Raw genomic sequence first — 19071 nt, 5'->3', positions numbered from 1 at the left:
TTAGGAGGAAAGTTGACATTTAAAAAGTATCCGGATGGTAATTTGGACAAAACAAAAGTGATCTGTACAATTTTCAAAGTCAAATTCAAATAGCATAGAAGCAATTTGTCTTCAGTTTATCATATAAAAGCAAAACACCCAGGAATTATTGACGTTACTAGCGAGGCAACAAGACAGCCTTGCCTATCTACGTTACTTCTTTTGGACTTTTGCCTGAAGTTTTAAGCTGATCCAGTATTTTTGATAACCTTCAGGGTTTAAACTTCAAATATTCACCGTGCACTTAAACACTTTGTTGTTTATAAAGTTGCTGCATATATTTGATGGGAATGACTATTCTGTAGTTCCCAGGAGATTCTGTTTACAGTTCACAAGATGTCATAAAATGTTCAATTTAAAATATACTTAATGTACATGTATGTAAACTTGTTTTACATGATGATAACGAGCTCGGGAACAATGCGATTAATTTAGATTAATCACAGCATATGGTGCGAATAATTAGTGAATCATTTTTTGTTAATCGATTCCCAGCCCTACTTTAAATGCATGTTGTGGAGTCAGTTGGCTGAGCGGTGAGGGAATCGGGCTAGTAATCCGAAGGTTGCAAGTTCGATTCCCGGTCATGCCAACTGACGTTGTGTCCTTGGGCAAGGCACTTTACCCTACTTGCCTCGGGGGAATGTCCCTGTTTTACTGTAAGTCGCTCTGGATAAGAGCGTCTGCTAAATGACTAAATGTAAATGTTGTGTGCTTGTGTGCCCTCCCCTCCCCAGCGAGTGGCCCAGTCTCAGGAGGACTTGCAAGGAGGGGGCTACCCCCCTCCAGGGGGGCTGAGGCCAGAGGACCTGGTGCACCTGCAGCACCACAGGGAGGCGGAGTTTCAACGGGAGGCAGAGTTCCAGCGGGAGGCGGAGTTTCAACGGGAGGCAGAGTTCCAGAGAGAGGCTGAATTCCAGCGAGGGGGCGGCGACCACTGGGGGAACCACGGCAACCACGGTCAGGTGTCGTCGTCGGTGGAGTCGTCCACCTCCAGCCAGGAGCACCTCAACTACTCCTCCTCCTCCAAGACCCCCGGCAACCACAAGAGTGGCCCCGGCCGCTGGAAGACCCCCAACGCCCCCCACCCCGGACCCGCCGCCCCCCAGCCCTCGCGCTCCGACCTACCCCCTCCCCCGCCGCCTCCTCCCCCTGTCCACTATCCGGACTTCGAGGCCCAGCCCGACCTCCCCCCGCCCCCGCCTCCGTCCGCGGGCCCGTCCCAGGCGGCCCTGGCGGCCGAGCGCAGGAAGCGGGAGGAGCAGCAGCGCTGGTACGAGAAGGAGAAGGCCCGGCTGGAGGACGAGAGGGAGAGGAAGAGGAGGGAGCAGGAGAGGAAGCTGGGCCAGATCCGCAACCCCGCCGTGCCCCTGAACAACAACAACGCCAGCCAGCCCCCGCCGCAGCACCAAGGCCCGCCCCCCTCCATGCCCCAGGCCTACCTGCCCCCCCAGCCCCAGGCCTACCTGCCTCCCCAGCCCCAGCCCTACCTCCCCCCCCAGCCCCCCAGGCCGGCGGAAAAAGTATCCAGCCTGCCCCGCACGGCCGTGGCTCCCGGCCCCCCCCAGGACACGGTGATCAGGGAGCTCCTCCCCCAGCAGCAGCCACGCACCATCGAGAGACGAGACCTCCAGTACATCACCATCAGGTGGGCGGAGTTCGGAACCAAACCACAGTTGGTGGGGCATCCGGATGGCTAGTTTGAATCCCTGAACGCCGCTCCAGTTAGCGGACGGCAGAGGACGTGCCGTCATTGTAGTGTGGTGTCAGCGATGGTTCTTTGTTCTCTGTGAGATGTTTGTGATGGCACTCGGGAGCCAGCCAGGTGACTGACCCCCCCCCCTCTCCTCTCCGCCCCCCTCCACAGCAAGGAGGAGCTGTCGTCCAGCGACAGCCTGTCACCCGACCCCTGGAAGAGAGACGCCAGGGAGAAGCTGGAGAAACAACAGCAGCTCCACATAGTAGACCTGCTGGACAAGGAGATCCAGGATCTACAGGTAGGAGTAGATTCCCAGTAAAGTGCATATACAGTAGAGTAGACTAGAGCCCGACCGATATATCGGCCAGCCGATATTATCGGCCGATATTAGGCATTTTCCAAACTATCGGTATCGGCATTTATAATGTCCGATAAATGAATATTGATTAAAAAAAGAAAGAATTACTGACAAAACACCCTTCAACCATGTTAGGAGTATTGGCGTTGCATAGTTTGTCCACCAGAGGTCATTCTACAACGTCCCTGTTGGCACGTTGTAGAACGCCACAAACCCTACAACCAGCTGATCCAGTCAGAGTCGGGCAGAGTGTTAGGGAAATCTGTTTATGTTTTGTTACGCAGTTATGGATGTTTTTATGTTGTTGTTTTTTAAAATATATATATATATATCGGATTTTTTAAATAGCAAATATTTTTATTGGTATCGGCCTTAAAAATCCTTTATCGGTTGCGCTCTAGAGTAGACACAGAATAGAGGAGAGTAGACACCGCAGAGTAGACCAGCGCCTAACAGATGCACAAAGTGGTTTCCCCCAGCGCTTGCCGACCCTGACCCCTGGTTGTGTGTGTGTGTGTGTCCAGGCCAAGCCGGAGCGCACAGCGGAGGAGAGCGACCGCCTGAGGAAGCTGATGCTGGAGTGGCAGTTCCAGAAGCGTCTGCAGGAGTCCAAGCAGAGCGACGAGGACGAAGAGGAGGAGGACGACGAGGACGTGGACACCATGATGATCATGCAGAGGCTGGAGGCTGAGAAGAGGGCACGGGTAAGGCCGGGGGCTGGGGGGTGTGGGGTTGGGGTTGGGAGGTAGGGCTAGTACGGTACTGTGTGTCCACAAGGTAGCCGCAAGGCTGGGTGTTTACAGGAGAGAGGAATCCGGTGCCGTCACCCTCGCAAATGCTACGACCCTCGAGCGTTCTGACTGGCACTCTGACTGGGCTGCGTCTGGCTGGCTGCTACATTGCTTTACCTCATCGCTTTGCCATGCTGCTAAGCTGCTGATGCCTGGTTGGCCGCGTAGGTGGGGGGGCGAGGGTGAAACCTTCACGATTGGTCCATTCCGCAGGGAGTGTGGTTGTGTGAGAGCCAGTCTCCCTGCCACGCCCTCCTGCTACCCGGGCTCTCCTCCCAGAGTGGGGCCTCTCGGCTGGCCGCTCTGACACCGTCAACAGAGGAAGTAGCTGGCCTTACCACGCATTGTTGTGGCCAGGCCCGGCTCATGCCCAGGGGAGGGAGGGAGGGAGGGTGCGTGTGTTTGTGTGTGTGTGTGGGGGGTATTATTCTCTCTCTGTGTGTGTGTGTATGTATGTATGTCTAATGGGAGAAAGACGGACATTGCTTCATCCGGAGCTCTGAGGAGGGGCTGGGGCTGGCTCCACCCGAGGAGCTATGCCAGGACGGGGCGGGGCGACTCACTGACGTTAATCAAAGCCACACTGACGGAGGGAATGTTCCTGTGGCAACACTTCACTGCCGTTTTAAACCACAGCAATGTTTTCACTTTTATCTTCTCTCTGACCCCTCCTTTCCTCCCTTCTTCCTCCCTCCCTCCTCCTGTTTTGATTTCTCTTTATTTACTCCCTCCCTCACTCTCCTCCCTCCTCCTCCTCTCTGTTTTTCACTCTGTTTGGTTTCTTCTCCAGCAGCAGACTGCTGTGCCAGCAGCTATCTCTGTTCTAGACTTGGTACGTTCTTCTTCTTAACACACACGTAACTCTTCCCCCTCCACTACTTCCTGTCTACTTCCTGTTTTGGCTCCACCCGTGTAACCTGTTTGCTCATACTCACCACCCCCTCCTCTCTACCCTCCATCTAACCTGGGGGTTGGGACTGCGCCTCTCATCTGGGTGTGTGTGATGGGGGGGGGGGGGGGGGGGGGGTGCAGAGCTGGGAGCAGCCAGTCACTGGGGTTGAAAGGGCTGTTGGGATGAAGGGAGTGCGGGGGCGTGGGCTATCCTGGGGTGCTTGATGCTGGTTGGCTGTTAGGTCTGTCTGTCTGTGGTGGAAACTCTGCTGCTGTGGAACGTCTTCATTCACATGTCCGCCCCACCCCCTCCACCAGAGGAAGCAGCGTCCCAGAGTCCCCCCAGCAGCAGGGCTGTTTCAGGGCAGGCAGAGGCGTGGCTCTGGGCTGTGGGAAGGGGGGGTGGGGCCTATGCATGGAGAGGGAGGGGCCTGTGCATGCTTCACTGCCACCTCCCTCCTCTGCCGAAGGGGGCGTTGCCTGCATGAGGGGTTCATCGTGGTGCTGTGGTGACCATCCATCCATCCATCTCTTCCTCTCATCTTGGCTGTGTGTGGTGGTTGATGGACAGCCTGGCTAGCATGGCTGTGTTCTACTGTGCTGGACATCTGTGTTCTACTGTGCTGGACATCTGTGTTCTACTGTGTTCCACTGTGCCGGACTTCAGTGTTTGTGTCTCATTATGTTTTATTGCCTGTCCAACTCGGGTGGACTTGAGTAAAGTGACTAGCTCCGTCTGCCTTGGTGGCATAAATCAAGTGCGCCTAAAGTAACCAGAGACGAGGTCTAGTTCAGGGTTCAAAGGCTCAAATTGTCTATCAAGCTACCAACTTATAGAATGTTTAGGTTCACTACAGTATGGCAGTGTGGTACTAAATATAATGTGTGTGTGTGTGGTGTGTATGTGCATCTGTGTGGTGTGTTTGTGCATGCATGCCTATGTGTGCGTGTGTGTGTGTGCGACCACAGTTGCAGGACGAGGAGAGGCGGCGTAAGCAGCAGCTGGAGGAGCTGCGTCAGCGCGAGGCCGAGGAGCGCTCCAAGCAGGAGGAGGAGAGGAGGTGGAGGGAGGAGGAGCGGGTCAGACGGGAGACGGACGAGAAGGTACACACACTCGCACTCACACACACACGCACACACGCTCACTCGCACACACGCTCACTCACACACTCACCTGTCATGTCATGGGGAGTGTGTGTGTGAGGCCTACAGTGATGGCTGTCTTACGCTGTCGCTGTCAGGCAGCTGTCAAACCACTCATAACCTGATTGATGATGATAATGTTGATGATGCTGATAACCATTACAATGACCTTGAAGATGATGTCCAACTGCATGTTATCATGACCCCCCACCCTCCCTTTGTTATGGTGATGTATGTTTGTTATGGACCCCCAACACCCCCATTTAAAGCATGGGACTCCCATTTTGTCACAGTTGTTGTTGTTGTTATGGTTATTGTTGTTGTCGTCAGTGTCAGGTTTTCGTTCATTTATTTACGGAATCTTCAGTTTGTTGGGAAGGTCATCCTCATCCCATCCGGCATTGCTTCAGAATGCTGTCGGAATGCCTCCCTGTCCCCACCCTACCATGCACACACACACACACACACACACACCATCTGTGACCCTCCCTTAGCCCAACCACCCTCTCATCATACACCCCTCAAGACCCCCCTCCCCCCTACTCCGCCAGCACACTCTAATCCCAGGGCCAGCCCAGGCCGGTCCTGAAGAGAGAGGTCCCCCGCCCTGGAGGAGCCCTCTGTCCTGCAGACCCTCGGAGCCTAGCCAGAGCACCAGCAGCAGCCCCAGAACCCCCCTAGAGAAGCAGGCCTGGACAGCCCCCTCTCTCTAGACACCTGTAGAAGTGTTACACACCCACAGACACAAAGCAGTCTGCCCTTAAGGTTCTCTCTCTCTCTCTCTCTCTCTCTCTCTCTCTCTCTCTCTCTCTCTATCTCTCTCTCACACTCACACTCACACACACACACACACACACTTCCAGGGTGGAGGATGGCTCATCAGGCCACAAGGCAGCCACGCCCGTAGTTTAATCCAGTCAGGCATTGCGAGCCCAATGAGAGCAGGCCCAGAAACTCAGGTGTCAGCCAATTGTAGGCATTCTAACAGGCCGATTCTCCCCCCCCCCCCGTAGAGGAGGCAGGAGGAGGAGTATTACACCCGCCTGGAGGCGGGGCGTCGGAGACAGCACGAGGAGGCGGAGCGCCGGCTGCTGACGCCAGACGAGCCGGGTCTGTACCGGCCACCCCTCCCCCAGGACTACCAGCTCCCCTCCCCCACTAACACCCCCCTGTCCCAGCCCCCGCCCCCCCCCGCCCCAGAGGAACACCTCCTACCTCAAAACGCAGGTGGTCTCCCCCGACACCCTGTACACCGCCAAGTTTGTCTCCTACGGGGGCGAAGAGGAAGAGGAGGAGGAGGAAGATTCCGCAACGGGGGTTGCCGCGGGGATGGGCCTAGCAGGTCAGGTTAAGATGGCCGCCACAAGGAAGTCGTACGGCGACCTCCCGCCCGCTCGCAAGCCGCCGCCCACTGCGCGCAAGCCCCGCCCAGTCTCGGACGGGATCTTCCTGTCCAGCTCGTTCAATGCCAACAGTACTGGCCACACCCCCCCTATCCCCGCCAAACCCGGCTACGCCCCCAAAGGTAGAGACGCACGGAGCGGGAGCGGAGAGGGGCGCATGTCTCGCTCCACCCCTCCCCCCCTCCCTTTCATTCATTTCATTTGTTCCTCCTCTCGTTCATGTTGTCATTTTCGTTTTTTTTTTTTTTCAGTAGGGAGGCTTTCTGCCTTCGTTGTTCCTCCTTTTCTCTCTCTCTCGCTCTCTTTTGTCGTTTTCTCTCTCTCCTTTTGTGTATGTTCCATTAGTTCAATACTCTGTCCGTCAATCAAGTCGAAATTTGACTCCTCCCATTTTTCATCCGTTTCCCTTCTAGTTCGATCGTTTTAGAAATTCTCCCTCTTCTAGCAAATCAGATTCCGTTTTAATTTCCATTTTCCATTTTTGTCTCGTTTATATTTGTCCGTTCGTTCACCCCGTCCCCTCTGCCTCCAACGAAATCACCCTAGCGGAGTAAAAGCAATCGATAAAGACCTGTGATTCGCTGTGCGCTACGGCCCAAGAACCAATCATAGTACTGTTGGTGTTGTAGCTGGTCCGCCTCCGTGTGTGTTTGGTTGTGCTGTCTGGGGGTGTGGTCGCCCGCCGTCCCGCCCCCTCCCCCCACCCTGCGGCCTCTGGCCCTGCTTGCCGGTTGGTTGGCTTAAGGAGGGACACACTGGCTTCATACAGACGACGAACCAATCATCGAGGAGCACCTCCTCTGCCACGCCCCCTCCCACTCATACACTCTTGGCATTCTGGGTAGCGGATCTGTTGAGGGGCGCCCCCTACTGGTTAGTGGCTGTTAGGTCTGTCTGGGTCCTCAACACTTGATAGGTACAGACCATCTCATGCTGTCTACGATGAAGTTTATAGCACCCTCTGCTGGACAGTGATAGAACTCAATTATTATCAATCTTGCACATTTCAATCCTATGAGGCATTTCAGATGCTTTGCCAAGAGATTATTTGTCAAGTATTGCAACTTCATGTTCAGCAACCTCACTGAGAGAGATTTATGAACGTGTCTAGCAAACTGGAAAGTGTGTTAAGTTCACTTCCCAATTCCTAGTGTCGAGGCATCGTTGAGTCTGCTATGGCTGACCACATGCTCCCCAGAGAGAATAGTTAGGTCCACAGCCTTAGAAGTCTAGAGGATCTATACTGGGACCCAGTGGATGCTTGACACAGCCATAGACCAGAGGGCGCTCGCAATGCAACACAACCTAACACTGCCCTGTACCACAGGCCACGTGACTGACTGCCTGCATGTAACACACACACACACTCCCACGCACACATACCCACAGAGACACCCCAGTATGAATGATGTTGTCTGGGCCTACTGGGAGCAGGTGTTGCATTCCATCGCTCAACGTTTGAGGGAATAATCACTAACCCTGCCCCCCCACCCTCCCTTCCCCACCACCCCTTCCCCAGTCACATCACCATAATTTTGTATTCATTTATTCTGCACCCCCCTCCCGACCCTCACTACGCAAAGCACTGCCGAACGGCTTGTCAGTCAGCCTGATATCCATTGCTTTAACTGCCTTGGCTAAGCTTTAGCTCCTTTATCTGCTCTCTTTCTCTCTCTCTCTCTGTCTCTGTCTGTCTCTCTGGTTGTCTTGACTTGTCTGTCTGTCACTCTGCTGTAGCCGTCAATGTCTCTGCCTGATCTGTCCGTCTGTTGATTTGTCTGTCTCTCTCACTGCTTTGTTTAACTGTCTGTTTCTGTCTGTCCGTGCCTTTAGTTGTCTCAAGTATGGCCGTTGTCTTGAGTATTGTCTTTGTCTGCCTGACTCTGTATGATGCCTTATCTTCTTACGCAGTTTAACATTCCCAGAAGGCTCTTCGGTGGTTCAGGTGACCAATCGGCACCTGGATCCCCAGCCTCCCTGGCTTCTAACCTTGTTACATCACCTTCAGGTGACTCTACTGGCACTGTCGGGTCAACGCAGCTCTCTGATAGGACCAGGCTTGTCTGGCTCCAGCCAATGAGACAGCTAGTCACTATTATATTCTCATCTGAGAGAACACCAGACCCCCATGTAGTCTGTTATGTCTGAGAAAGTGGCTGGTTCCTGTTAGAGGTCACTGGGGTCAGTCTAACCAGTGGAAGTGTAGACTAGTGCCTGGTTCCAGAGAGCGCTGACCCTGCCAGTAGAACCCTGACAGGGTTCTCGCTCGTCCTTGTGTCAGCGTCTACCACGACCTCTCCCTCATCGTGAGCCGACATGTGTCTGGGCTCTGGTTGTGCTTCCGTCCCTCAAACTGGGCTGGAGCACAACCAGAGGATGGACAGCTGTTAGAATGTCTATGTACGACCAGAGATGCCATGCGGCTCACATGCTAGCCCAGCTAGGCCTTGTCTAACCTTGCTAACCTGGTCTATCCTGGCTGGATTTTGTCTATACTTGTCTGGTGTGGTACAGGTTGTGACTGACACAGGGACCGGTGAGCCCAACGATGAACACGGTGTGTCACAGGTGGAGGTCACCACCTAGGGTCAAGGGTCAGACGACAGGGCGGTTGACCTCGTCCTGTGACCCCCTCCCCCGCTCTCTCTAGTTCCACAGCCTGCTGCTTTTTTTCGGTTGAACGCTTCTAACTCGCACTGCTCAACTCGCCCACGCTCTGGCTCCTGCCTACCTAACGCTCGTATCCTCTCTGTGGGAACACTCGGGGTGTAGAACGTTCTGGGATGTTGCCTCAAAGCTGCTGGGTACGATCGAGGGTCAAGTCGGGGCTGTCCCGAACTGGCTCAGTGATGCCATTTAGACAGGACATGCTGACCTAATCCTAAATAGTAGAGTCTGAGCCCGTTTTTAATGGGAAGCTGTGGGAATTGGTGGTAACCTTGAGTGACCCAGCAGCTTTCTGGTGCTGTAGCTGTTGCTAGTCCTCACCTGCTGTGATGCCCATCTAACTGTCTCTCCTGACCGTGGCGCGATTGCAGGATTTAACTCATACACTGGAAACCCAGCAGGAGTTGTAGGAGCGGGAGAGCTCTACAAAGACCCGCGGGAGAAATGGACGAAAAGGTGCGGCCTGACGTTTATTTTTGTCTGTCTGTCTGTCCTCCTCCTCTCTTCTGGCTTTTGGCGTTGTGGGTTATCTGTAGTTTGTTGGCCCTCTGGTGATGGTTAGTGTGTGTTTTTTGGTCATTCCAGTGGTCAGGAGCAGGAGAACGCTAACCCTGGCGGAGCTCCGGAGAGCCTGACCTTTAAGGAGCGCCAGCGGCTCTTCTCCCAGGGCAAGGAGATCTCCAACAAGGTCAAGGCTTCACGCAAACTTATGGAGCTGGAGAACGAACTCAACACCAAACAGTAGAGATCGGACCCCTCCGGAGGAAGAGCCAGAGGGCCTAGAAACCCCCATCACCTTCCCTCTCCCCCTCTCGAGTGACAGGATGGAGAAACCTGACGTTCTTCTTCACTAACCGGTCTCATCTGTGCGTGTGCATTCTTTTTTTTTATATTCTTGAATAACTGGACCCTTTACATACAATTTTGATGTATCGTGGCAATAGGAGAGACCTCTATGGCTTAAATTTTCCCTCTTTAAACTATCAAAGATATATTATGATGAAGCAATGTAAAAATGTTTTAATTTCTTCTAGTGAGACAAATTTGACATTACAATGAAGGGGGATATATTTTTGTTTGTAAAATGGCTCTTGGGTTCGGGATAAGATTTTTGCTCATTTAAATTTTTTTAAATAGCTTACTGTAATGTGGACTATTTTATGGTGTTATTTTATGCTCTTTTCTGCATTACATATTTTCACTTTTAATTTCTTCTTGTTTAAATAAATGCCCAAGTGTACCAGACCAATCTTTTTTTAGTTAACTTTTTCTGACGATTCTCGGTGATTGATGAGTAATTTTGTCCATTCTGGTTTGCCATACACTGTTTCTTCATTCCTTAGAGAGTGTGGGGGGTGTTAACTCTAGAAGGTTCTATGACATCACTTCCTCCTGTATAAACTGGTTTACTGAGTCCTGGTGGATCTTCCTAAGTGCACACTCACCTTGTAAATAAATCTCTGGTTTTCACTTTCTGCTGCTGTTAGTAGCAGCTTCTTAGGCCACAGTTTGATCTTCAGAGCGCCCCAGGTCAGAGATGATGGACCAGACTGCCCAGAGCTACTGCCTCCAGCAGCACATTTTATACACGCGTGTTGTAGGAGCTCACTGACACCCAGACCCTCCACCCTCACCCCTCTACATGTCAGCAGTCTGGAGCGGGCTCATCAGTTTTATAATGTTTTCTACCCCCACCCTACGCCCATCCTCTAACTTTTAGTACTGGTTTTCTTTGTTTGAAGAAATGAATAGTCATTTTGCAGAGTTGTGTGAAATTTGAGCGGTTGTATACATTTTGCCAGAATGATGACAAATTACATCCTTTGTTAATAAGAGGAGATTACTTCAATCTCAGTTCAAATTATAAATAAAATTTTAATTACGGAAGAATCTTCACGTGAATTGCAGGTATTTATTTTGAACCTTATCTAAATGTCTTGCGCAGATTCTGTTCAATTATCTACAATGTATAAATGATTATAATAAAGAACTTAGATTTGGGACCTATACTGTAAGGTAAAATAACTGTAATAACTGTTCTTTATCAATGATCTGGTGTGTTTGTCATGAACCTGGATCACTTGCATCTCCTCTCTGTCTGCGTGACTCCATTTTGTGTGTAAATATTCTTTCTTCCAGGAGAGTGTGGACCAGACTCTTACTGATAGGACTACAGTCAATAGCTTCTGTTCTCTGCTCTCAAGGTATTACCTGATGTGTACACACTTGTGTTCCCACCACCTTTTAGGTTACAAACTGAATCATTTCAATGGGTTCATGTTAGCCTTTTGTAAATCATTAATAAATACAGATTTTACAACATGCTGGGACTTGGTACAGTTTTGTATAAAAGGTTAAAACATTTGTGGTTTACATTTTCATTGTAGGAGTTTGTATTTACAGGGATGGGGTTTCATGATGTATTTCCTGTCATACGATTTGATCAAACTTTAAATGGCAGGTGCTTGGGATTGAGCTCTGATCTTAAGGACCAGAAACAATTCCATTATTCACAATTACACTATCAGTGGACCAGAAACCATTTATACAGATTTAAAAATGCTAAGATGGTTATTGAAAGCACAAGCAGTGCATGCTTGTCATTTCACTAAGACCTGTAGCAGCAGTACCCATGTCTATAGCAGGAAAATGGCAAACTTAAAATTACATACTAAATTATCCAGTAGTAATCCACATATTTTTGGGACAGTCTGTTACTTATCACACGAAAGTACGAACAAACCCAAGATTTTAAAAGTGAACGTTTATTTGCATGGCCCAAAACCATTGTGAAAACCACATTGAAATGTTAGTCAAACACTGACTATGTCGCAGAATTCTTGAACAATTCTATTGAATCAAAGCATTCACAATTGTTGAGGTTGAACAAAAGTATACATCCCACCAAATTATGAAAATGAAATGAATACAATACTGATACAAGGTTTGGATTACAACCTTGTAACTATGTAACAATCAAAATGTGAATGGTTTCTAACAAACACAAATCAATATTGTAGTACAGTATCTTCCATATACCCTTGGTAAAGTACAACTTTTCCCCTACAATAAAACAATTATTCAGATAAAACCATGTGAACCATTTTGAAGTGCCAAGTTTCCAGATAATATGTTACTTCATCACTACCATTTGAGTGCAAATGAACGTATTAAGATGCATCTCAAAGCCTCTCAATGAATGAGGTACACATTTTTCATACTACTCAAGATGCTTCATACTCCATGCATCTTAATTTAGATGACATAGAATATGTTACAAACGTGGCCCAATGATAAATACAAGCATGGGTAGAATAATTAAGATATTAATTACAGACCACAACTTGATTTTGACAAAGGAGAAATTAAAATGTTCATGAGTGAAGAGCCAATTGCTCTTGATACATAAAAAAAAAGAAAAATTGAATGGGGGAAGAACTTTTAGAAGTAGGGATTTTGCTGCACATGCACATCTTTATACCATGCTTTGTAAAAAATAAAGGATATATAGGCTTGGTAGCTAGTCACATATTAAGACATGGTCATATAAGAAAATCAAGTATTTTTGTTTATATGAAGCAGCATTCTTCACAGCTCACTTTAGATTTACATGTTTTTAAAAGCATAGTATCAATGGTCAGTAATCATTACAGGTGAAGTCAAGAGGGGGTCTTCAGTTTCCGGCTCAGTCTTTACATAAGGGAACCTGTGGAAATACCCATATTTTAATAAAAGACATCTGTTGCTCACATAAGACAAATGTAATTTGATGTAAACTACTCACAATGCCGTGTCTCAGACAAGCTTGGGAATCTCATCCTTTCTGCTTGGTCATCTTTCAGGGTTTCAGTGAGTGTGCAAGACTGTGATTCTTCAGGTGTTGTCTTGGCACTTGATGGACAGCCCTCTGCGTTACAACTTCCATCCATGATGCTTAGCAGCTCGTTTGTCCTGGTTGACTCCTCAGCATCATATGTGTACACTTCTGATGTATTCAGCAGGCTCTCAGGTCGGTCCAGGGCTGATCTTTGATCAGGGGCAACTCTGCCTTCAGCTCTTCCCAGTCCAGGTGGGGTTTTGATGGGGCTTCGCTCTTGGAACCGGAGCCCCAGCATGGTATCGATGTAGGAGGCATGGCCTGCGTCCACCAGCTCCTTGGCAATGTAGGTCCCGTCCGTCACTAGGTCAACCTCCAATCGTTCTTCTGAGACCAACTGCCTAAAGTGGATCTCGAGGTTCCGCTGGCAGATGGATTCCTGAAAGAACAGAGCGGCCTGGTCGGTCCACTCGCCTGTAGCTGGTCTCACACCCCTCAAGGCACAGGGGTATGTGACCTTGGGCAGTCTGGTCAGTTGCTCAGGCAGCCTTTTCAGCATAGAGTGCTCTTGGTACGGGGTATCCACACAGTGACCGTAGTCCACTAGGTTGACAACCACTGCGGTAGCTCTGTCTGCGTGCACCACCTCTGCCCGGCACCACTTGGTATCGCATCGGATCAGGCAGCAGGTCAGGGGGTTGAGGTCAGCCTCGGGCAGAGAGGGTAGCTCTGATGGGAGTTCCTCCAGGATGGTGGATACAGCGTTCATGATGAGCAGAAGATCCTCCAGGACAATGTAGAAATCGTAGGGAGTCGTCACAGCAGCAGCAAAGCCAGAGTAGGTCTGGTCTGTGTTTACGGGGGCCAGAAACAGCCTCTGGAGGGGGCTGCTGTCAGTCTTAAAGGAGACTCCCTCTGAAACAGTGTCAGTCTTAGAGGAGACACCCTCTGAGACGGTCTGTCTGTCAGTCTTAGAGGAGACTCCCTCTGAAACAGTCCCTCTGTCAGACTTAGAGGTCTTAGCTTTTCTGTTGTGGCGTTGTCTTCTTGTCTTCCTTAATCTCTCGGTAGCATAAGCTCTATGACACACTTTGAACACAATTTTCTCACCGCTGGCTGAAAACGTGAACCTTTCCGTGGATGGCCTCTTGGTGACAGGTGAAGGGCTTAGTTGACAGGGAGGTTTATTTTCGTCTGTGACAGCAAGCAGCTCATCATTTGACTGGCTCACTTTGCTGCTTACAGCTTCAGGCCACACCGCAAGTGTTGGTTTGTCTACCTGTCCCATGATCTCGATATTGACCTCCCACTGAACTCCAAGGCAACTTACAAACTCAACCATGAGAGGTTTTCCCATAACCGTGTCCATGAACAACGCGTCACTGTCAAAACACCTAGCGTCTAGCAGTGAGCAAGGAATGCTTAGTCGAGGCTGAGACAGCCAGGCACTTATCATGCAGTATGTTTTTTCTTTCCCCATCACAGCTGTGTTTCCATAATCTACAAACTCCAATTTGTACTGACTATTAGCCTCAAAGTCCTTTACTACAGCCCTATAGAGAGCCCCGTCCTCCTCATACTCTGCCACCACTAAGTCATTGATTTTTAACTCCACTGAATTGTTCTTCAAGGTGTCCTTTAACAGCTCAGAGTTAAGATCTTCCCCCATTTTCAGTATGGATGGTTCATCATCCTGCATTTGGATGAAGAAGCTTCTGACGTGATTGGCGTGAGAAATAAATCCAGGGCCCCTGAATCCTGCTGTAATTTTATCCTTGGGTAGACTTGATAGTGTGGGAAATTCAATGGTGTGTAGAGGCTTTTTGGATGGACTGTTTGCATCATGCTGATCTCCTCTGGGACTGTTCTCAGACTTCAAACACGACCCTTCTGTACCCCGCGGTTTCTGCTTTCTATCTGAACAGTTTGAGGCGGTCGATTTGGAATATGGTGAAGATTTCTTCTTCTCACATTGGCGCTTATGGCACATAGCTTTCTTTGTTGGTGTCTTCTGGTTCTTTCCATAATTTCTTTTCAGAGTGCTGTCTGTTTTAAGGCAAACAACCTTTTTCTCTGATTTTGGTACTTGACTGGCAATGAGTTCCTTGACTTTCTCGTTAATGTGAACATCGCCATCAAACAGATCGATTTCAAAGGTCCCATCCTCAGCCTTTCCAACCACTACAGCTCGTAGTGGTTGGTTGAGAACCGATTTCTCCAGCCACTGATGGACCACGATAAAGTCTTCCTCCTTTGGAATATGAGCAAGGCTGCATCTCAGGGCCTGCATCGGTGTGAACAGCAAATCAGTTGACTCACTGGAGATAGATATGATGTTGCTTTTCTCAACCATATTTCTGTTTCCATAGTCCACGAAAAAAACGTTGAGGAGACTGGACTGGGGGACAGGCCGAACCACACCTCTGTACCATCGGCCATCACCATAGTATTTCGCAAGGCATAGCTTGCAGTTCACAGCTCTTGTTTTGTCACTTTGCATCTTTTCACTTTCTTTTGAAACTCTCTCCATCAGGTCTTCTATGATGTCTGTGTTCCTGTCTAGCTGGCAGTACATCTCCCAGGGACTAACCAAATGAGTCGTATAGACCTGTTCGACACTACCCGTTTTCAGGTTGAACGAGGAGTGCACAAAAGAGTATGGGACGACTTCTGGAGCAAGCTTTACCGAGGTTTTCACTTCTCGGGCCAGACCTTGTCCCACAAGGGTCTCAGCTGCACTGTGATTACCGTTGAGGAGGTCGACAACGTTGTACAAGCCGTGGTTTTTCACATAGAGTTGAGATCTGATGCTACACATCAGCGACTGGTCTTGTATAAAGTCCTTCAGTAAGACCTGTGCTTCTGAATGCCAGTTTTCACTGTCAGCATCAGCAGGCTCAATGAGGTTATATAGGCTGCATCTAAAAGCCTGACCTTCAATCTCTAAGTGCTTTGGCAATATAGCTTGTAGAAGATGCACTTTTTCTCTCACCGTGATGCCATAGTCCACACAGATAACTTCATAGTCATCCTTCTTTGACTTTCCAATGATACAGGCCCTGTACCACCTTCCATCACGTTTACACTTGACCATACAGCAGGAGTCACCTGACTGCAGAGGAGTTGCGCGTGTCTCGTAAACTTGCTGGAGCTCGTTCATTAGTCTGTCCAGGACAGGGATCTTGCACTTGATCTGACACCAGAAATCTGAAGGAGATTTGATGTGAGAGCAGCAGACTGCTAGCTCACTTCCAGGCCGCAATGTCAGTTTTTTGAAAACTAAAGTAGAGTTCTTCTTTTCAGCTGTGTTAGTGACTGTGACCTGAGCTGTCTCTGCACAAATATCCCGCGTGGTAGTACCACTTACTTCCTTTCCCTGGACTGGTTCAGTTTTTCTTAACTTGAGTTTCCCGTTGCTCTTCTTTGATATGACCGCTGATACGGCAGGCCCAGAGGGAGTGTACTTCCAGAATGTTGCATGATTTGTCCTGGTTAGGAGCTCTGAGATGCTCGTGTTGTTTTGAGTGCCTATCTCAAAGAGGTCGACGACAAACCTGTCCTTCTGGACGTGAACAACATGGACCAGGAGAGCCTTGTTCCTTGCTGCACATCGAAAGTAGTTTGTGGTTGTGGTGGTCCACAGGTCATCGTCGATAGGCATGACATTTACTAGTGAGCAACTGAAGGCAAAAGCTGGCACACTGGCAAGCTTCTCAGGGATGATCTTCAACAACATGTGTGGTACTTTCTCAGTATTACCGAAGTCCATAAAAAATACTTCGGCCCCATGTTTCAGAGTGTCTGTCACTATTGCTCTATAATAGTGCATATCCTTCTCATACATGGCACAGCAAATAGTACCAGGCAACGGATTTGCCAGAATATCCTCACCCAATTGAATCTGGCTGAAGTGTTTGTCCAGGCAGTCCATCATTGCTTCGAAGTCAGTGTTGCGTTTTTCAGTTCTCATCCAGAACTGACTGGGGTTGAGGACGTGTTCCACGTAACCTTCAAAAACAATGTCCTCTGTCATCTCCTCAGCCTGGACCGAGTCATCCAACATATCCATTAACGTGCTCTCAAAGTACATGTAGCTGTTTTGAAGGTCAATAACATCCTGCACTGGCTCTTCCTGTGTAATGATGTCACCCTCACTGCTGAACATCGTGACAGAAAATATATTATTTTCCTCATCAAAACTGTCAATATGGGCCTCCAGTTCTTCACCTAGCAGTCCTTTCTTGAGCAAACTCAGCTGCTCCGTCTTCACCGCCTCATTGTCTTCCCCCAGGCAGGAGAGAGCGCAAGGGAAAGCCACGATAGGCGTGGAGAGAAAGCGACTCGGGAGCTGAAGCACATGCTCCACTTTGACAGACTCACAAAACCCGTAATCGACAAACAAGACTCGGACTCGAGAGTTGACGGGGAGGAACTGCACGAACCCTCTGTGCCACTTCTCATCCTTGCCCCTGACTGAGCAGAGCAAACCCAAGTTCTCCAAGGTTTTCTGCGTGGAGTCTTTGCTCTTGTTCTCACAGCTCACCGCTAGCTCCTCTGACATCACCTGAAGATCTTTTGCCATGCTTGTCATTTGACAATAAAACGTACTAGGACTCACGGCAGCAGTGATTCTCACCTTCACTTTCTTGCCAGCTGTTAGCTTGGGACCACAGAAAGACAGGATGTCTTCAAAGCCTTGCAAGCTGGATGGCTTAAAAGAGAATTCCTGTCCACTAGGCTTGTCTATTAGAAGGTCAGGGACAGGTTCCCTGCTCTGTTTTAGGGGGACCTCCGTCAGTATCTCCACCAGAAGCAGGAATGTGTCTGTGTCAACGTGTTTTCCAAAGCCCATTTGTTTTAGATGCTTGTTGATGTCAGGGGCTTCTAGTATAAGGACTTTATGTGGCAACAGGGCCTGAATGTATCCTTTCACACTGCTTCCTACCAATGAGGAGAAGTACCCCTCAGATTGATCATCCCAGTTTTCCCTCAGTGGCAACACGTTTGCAAAGAAGCCACATACTATCTTAGGTGGAAGCATGAATATCTCATCTGATCCTAAAGCCAAGTGGCTCTTGTCAACACTCAGGACATTTCCATGGTCTATTAGGAACACGTCAAACATGTCTTCCTGTTTGTTCTGGACCCGTCCCCTGTACCAGCGGTCAGAGAGGACATCCTCCACCAGACACAACTCTCCCATCTCCCCCACCCCTCTTGTCTTCTGGGCATTCTGTATCTCCAGCTGCAACAGAGGTGGGGCCAGTTAAGGACAACTTTTGAGCCTCAGGAAGCCTTCAATTAACCCTTGTGTTATCTTTGGGTCATTCTTACCCATCAGTCATTGTGACCCACCGTCGTATTGCGACAAATTTACCACATACAAAAACAAAGTGAAGCATTTTCTTTTAACCGTTGGGCTGCCTCAGACATTGCAAAGGTTAAAAGAAAATAATTTTTATTTGTTTTTGTATTGGGTAAAATTGGGTAAACACAATGATGGTTTGTTATGAACCTTTGGGTCATGTGACCCGAAGGCAGCACAAGGGTTAAGTAATACAATTGCTTAACATATGGTTTGATGCAACTGTTGTGGACTAATAGTTAGTTTATTTCCTGACACAAAATCAGCCCATAACTGACCTGCAGGATGTTGTAATCCAGTTCAGAGATGGTGAGGTACTGGCCCTGGAAGTGCACGAGTGTTGTATCTGGGTTGCAGTCCACATGGGTCAGTTTCAGGTCCACTGGCCACAAGGCACATGGTGCAGGGAGGCCTATTTCTTGTACAGGTCTGGTATGAACAAAAGTGCATTATTCTGGATTCCAAAAACCATAATAATCTTCTCTGCTAGTTTTAAGCAGCTTTTGAAAGCTCTCTTTTTCGTACTTACTCAAGCTCTATGTGTATAACAACTACAATGTCACATACTGTAGCTACGGTTTAACATGTATGGAATGAAATGAAAAGCAAAATCTGAATGGACTCTTTAATCAAACTATTACTGATTATTTTGGCATATGACATGCAAAATACTGTACCCTGTGTCCAAATTAATTTTGATTAATTCCCCAAAATTCAGGTTACAAAAGCAATACAGGGCTGTTGTTTTGGTAATACTTACTTTTTCTTATCTAAAGCCAGCCTAGACAACATGGCTGTTGAGAGTGGAGCATTCCTGAGGGGAAGATGACAATAACTTTATAATTACATTTACATTGTACATTTTGCAATTTAGCAGACGCTTTTATCCAGAGTGACT

The 19071-nt window shown here is 48.9% G+C and overlaps 2 protein-coding genes across 2 annotated transcripts in view; one reads left to right on the top strand and one right to left on the bottom strand.

Annotated features, from left to right (window-relative positions):
• The window catches only part of LOC136947159 (afadin-like), a gene marked incomplete at its 5' end in the record, with an annotated part of 32594 nt that extends 21281 nt beyond the window's left edge, over positions 1–11313 (top strand). Inside the window, 8 exon segments of the mRNA XM_067241045.1 lie at positions 777–1687; positions 1907–2036; positions 2621–2800; positions 4748–4882; positions 5935–6087; positions 6089–6263; positions 9363–9447; positions 9577–11313. Of these exon segments, the coding sequence (XP_067097146.1) occupies positions 777–1687; positions 1907–2036; positions 2621–2800; positions 4748–4882; positions 5935–6087; positions 6089–6263; positions 9363–9447; positions 9577–9736 (1929 nt within the window).
• Positions 11314–12767: 1454 nt separating this feature from the next.
• tdrd15 (tudor domain containing 15) lies at positions 12768–18965 on the bottom strand. The gene is made up of 3 exons (XM_067241800.1): positions 18934–18965; positions 18452–18602; positions 12768–18053 (listed from the first exon to the last, which is right to left on the bottom strand). Exons 1-3 carry the CDS (start codon positions 18963–18965, stop codon positions 12768–12770), a joined length of 5469 nt encoding a protein of 1822 aa, XP_067097901.1.
• Positions 18966–19071: the final 106 nt, after the last annotated feature.

The sequence above is a fragment of the Osmerus mordax genome, chromosome 8 (genome assembly GCF_038355195.1).
Source record: "Osmerus mordax isolate fOsmMor3 chromosome 8, fOsmMor3.pri, whole genome shotgun sequence".
In the NCBI taxonomy this organism is placed as follows: Eukaryota; Metazoa; Chordata; class Actinopteri; order Osmeriformes; family Osmeridae; genus Osmerus; species Osmerus mordax.
Note: the sequence above shows the minus strand (reverse complement) of the source record. Positions and strands in the feature narration are given on the sequence as shown.

What these genes read in the sequence shown, in the direction of transcription:
- tdrd15 (XM_067241800.1), bottom strand. Translation starts at nt 18,965, where the DNA reads ATGTTGTCTAGGCTGGCTTTAGATAAGAAAAA. An exon ending in CTGGCTTTAGATAAGAAAAA is followed by an intron (nt 18,603 to 18,933) that starts GTAAGTATTACC and finishes TGTTCATACCAG; the next exon opens with ACCTGTACAAGAAATAGGCC. An exon ending in TGGATTACAACATCCTGCAG is followed by an intron (nt 18,054 to 18,451) that starts GTCAGTTATGGG and finishes CCTCTGTTGCAG; the next exon opens with CTGGAGATACAGAATGCCCA.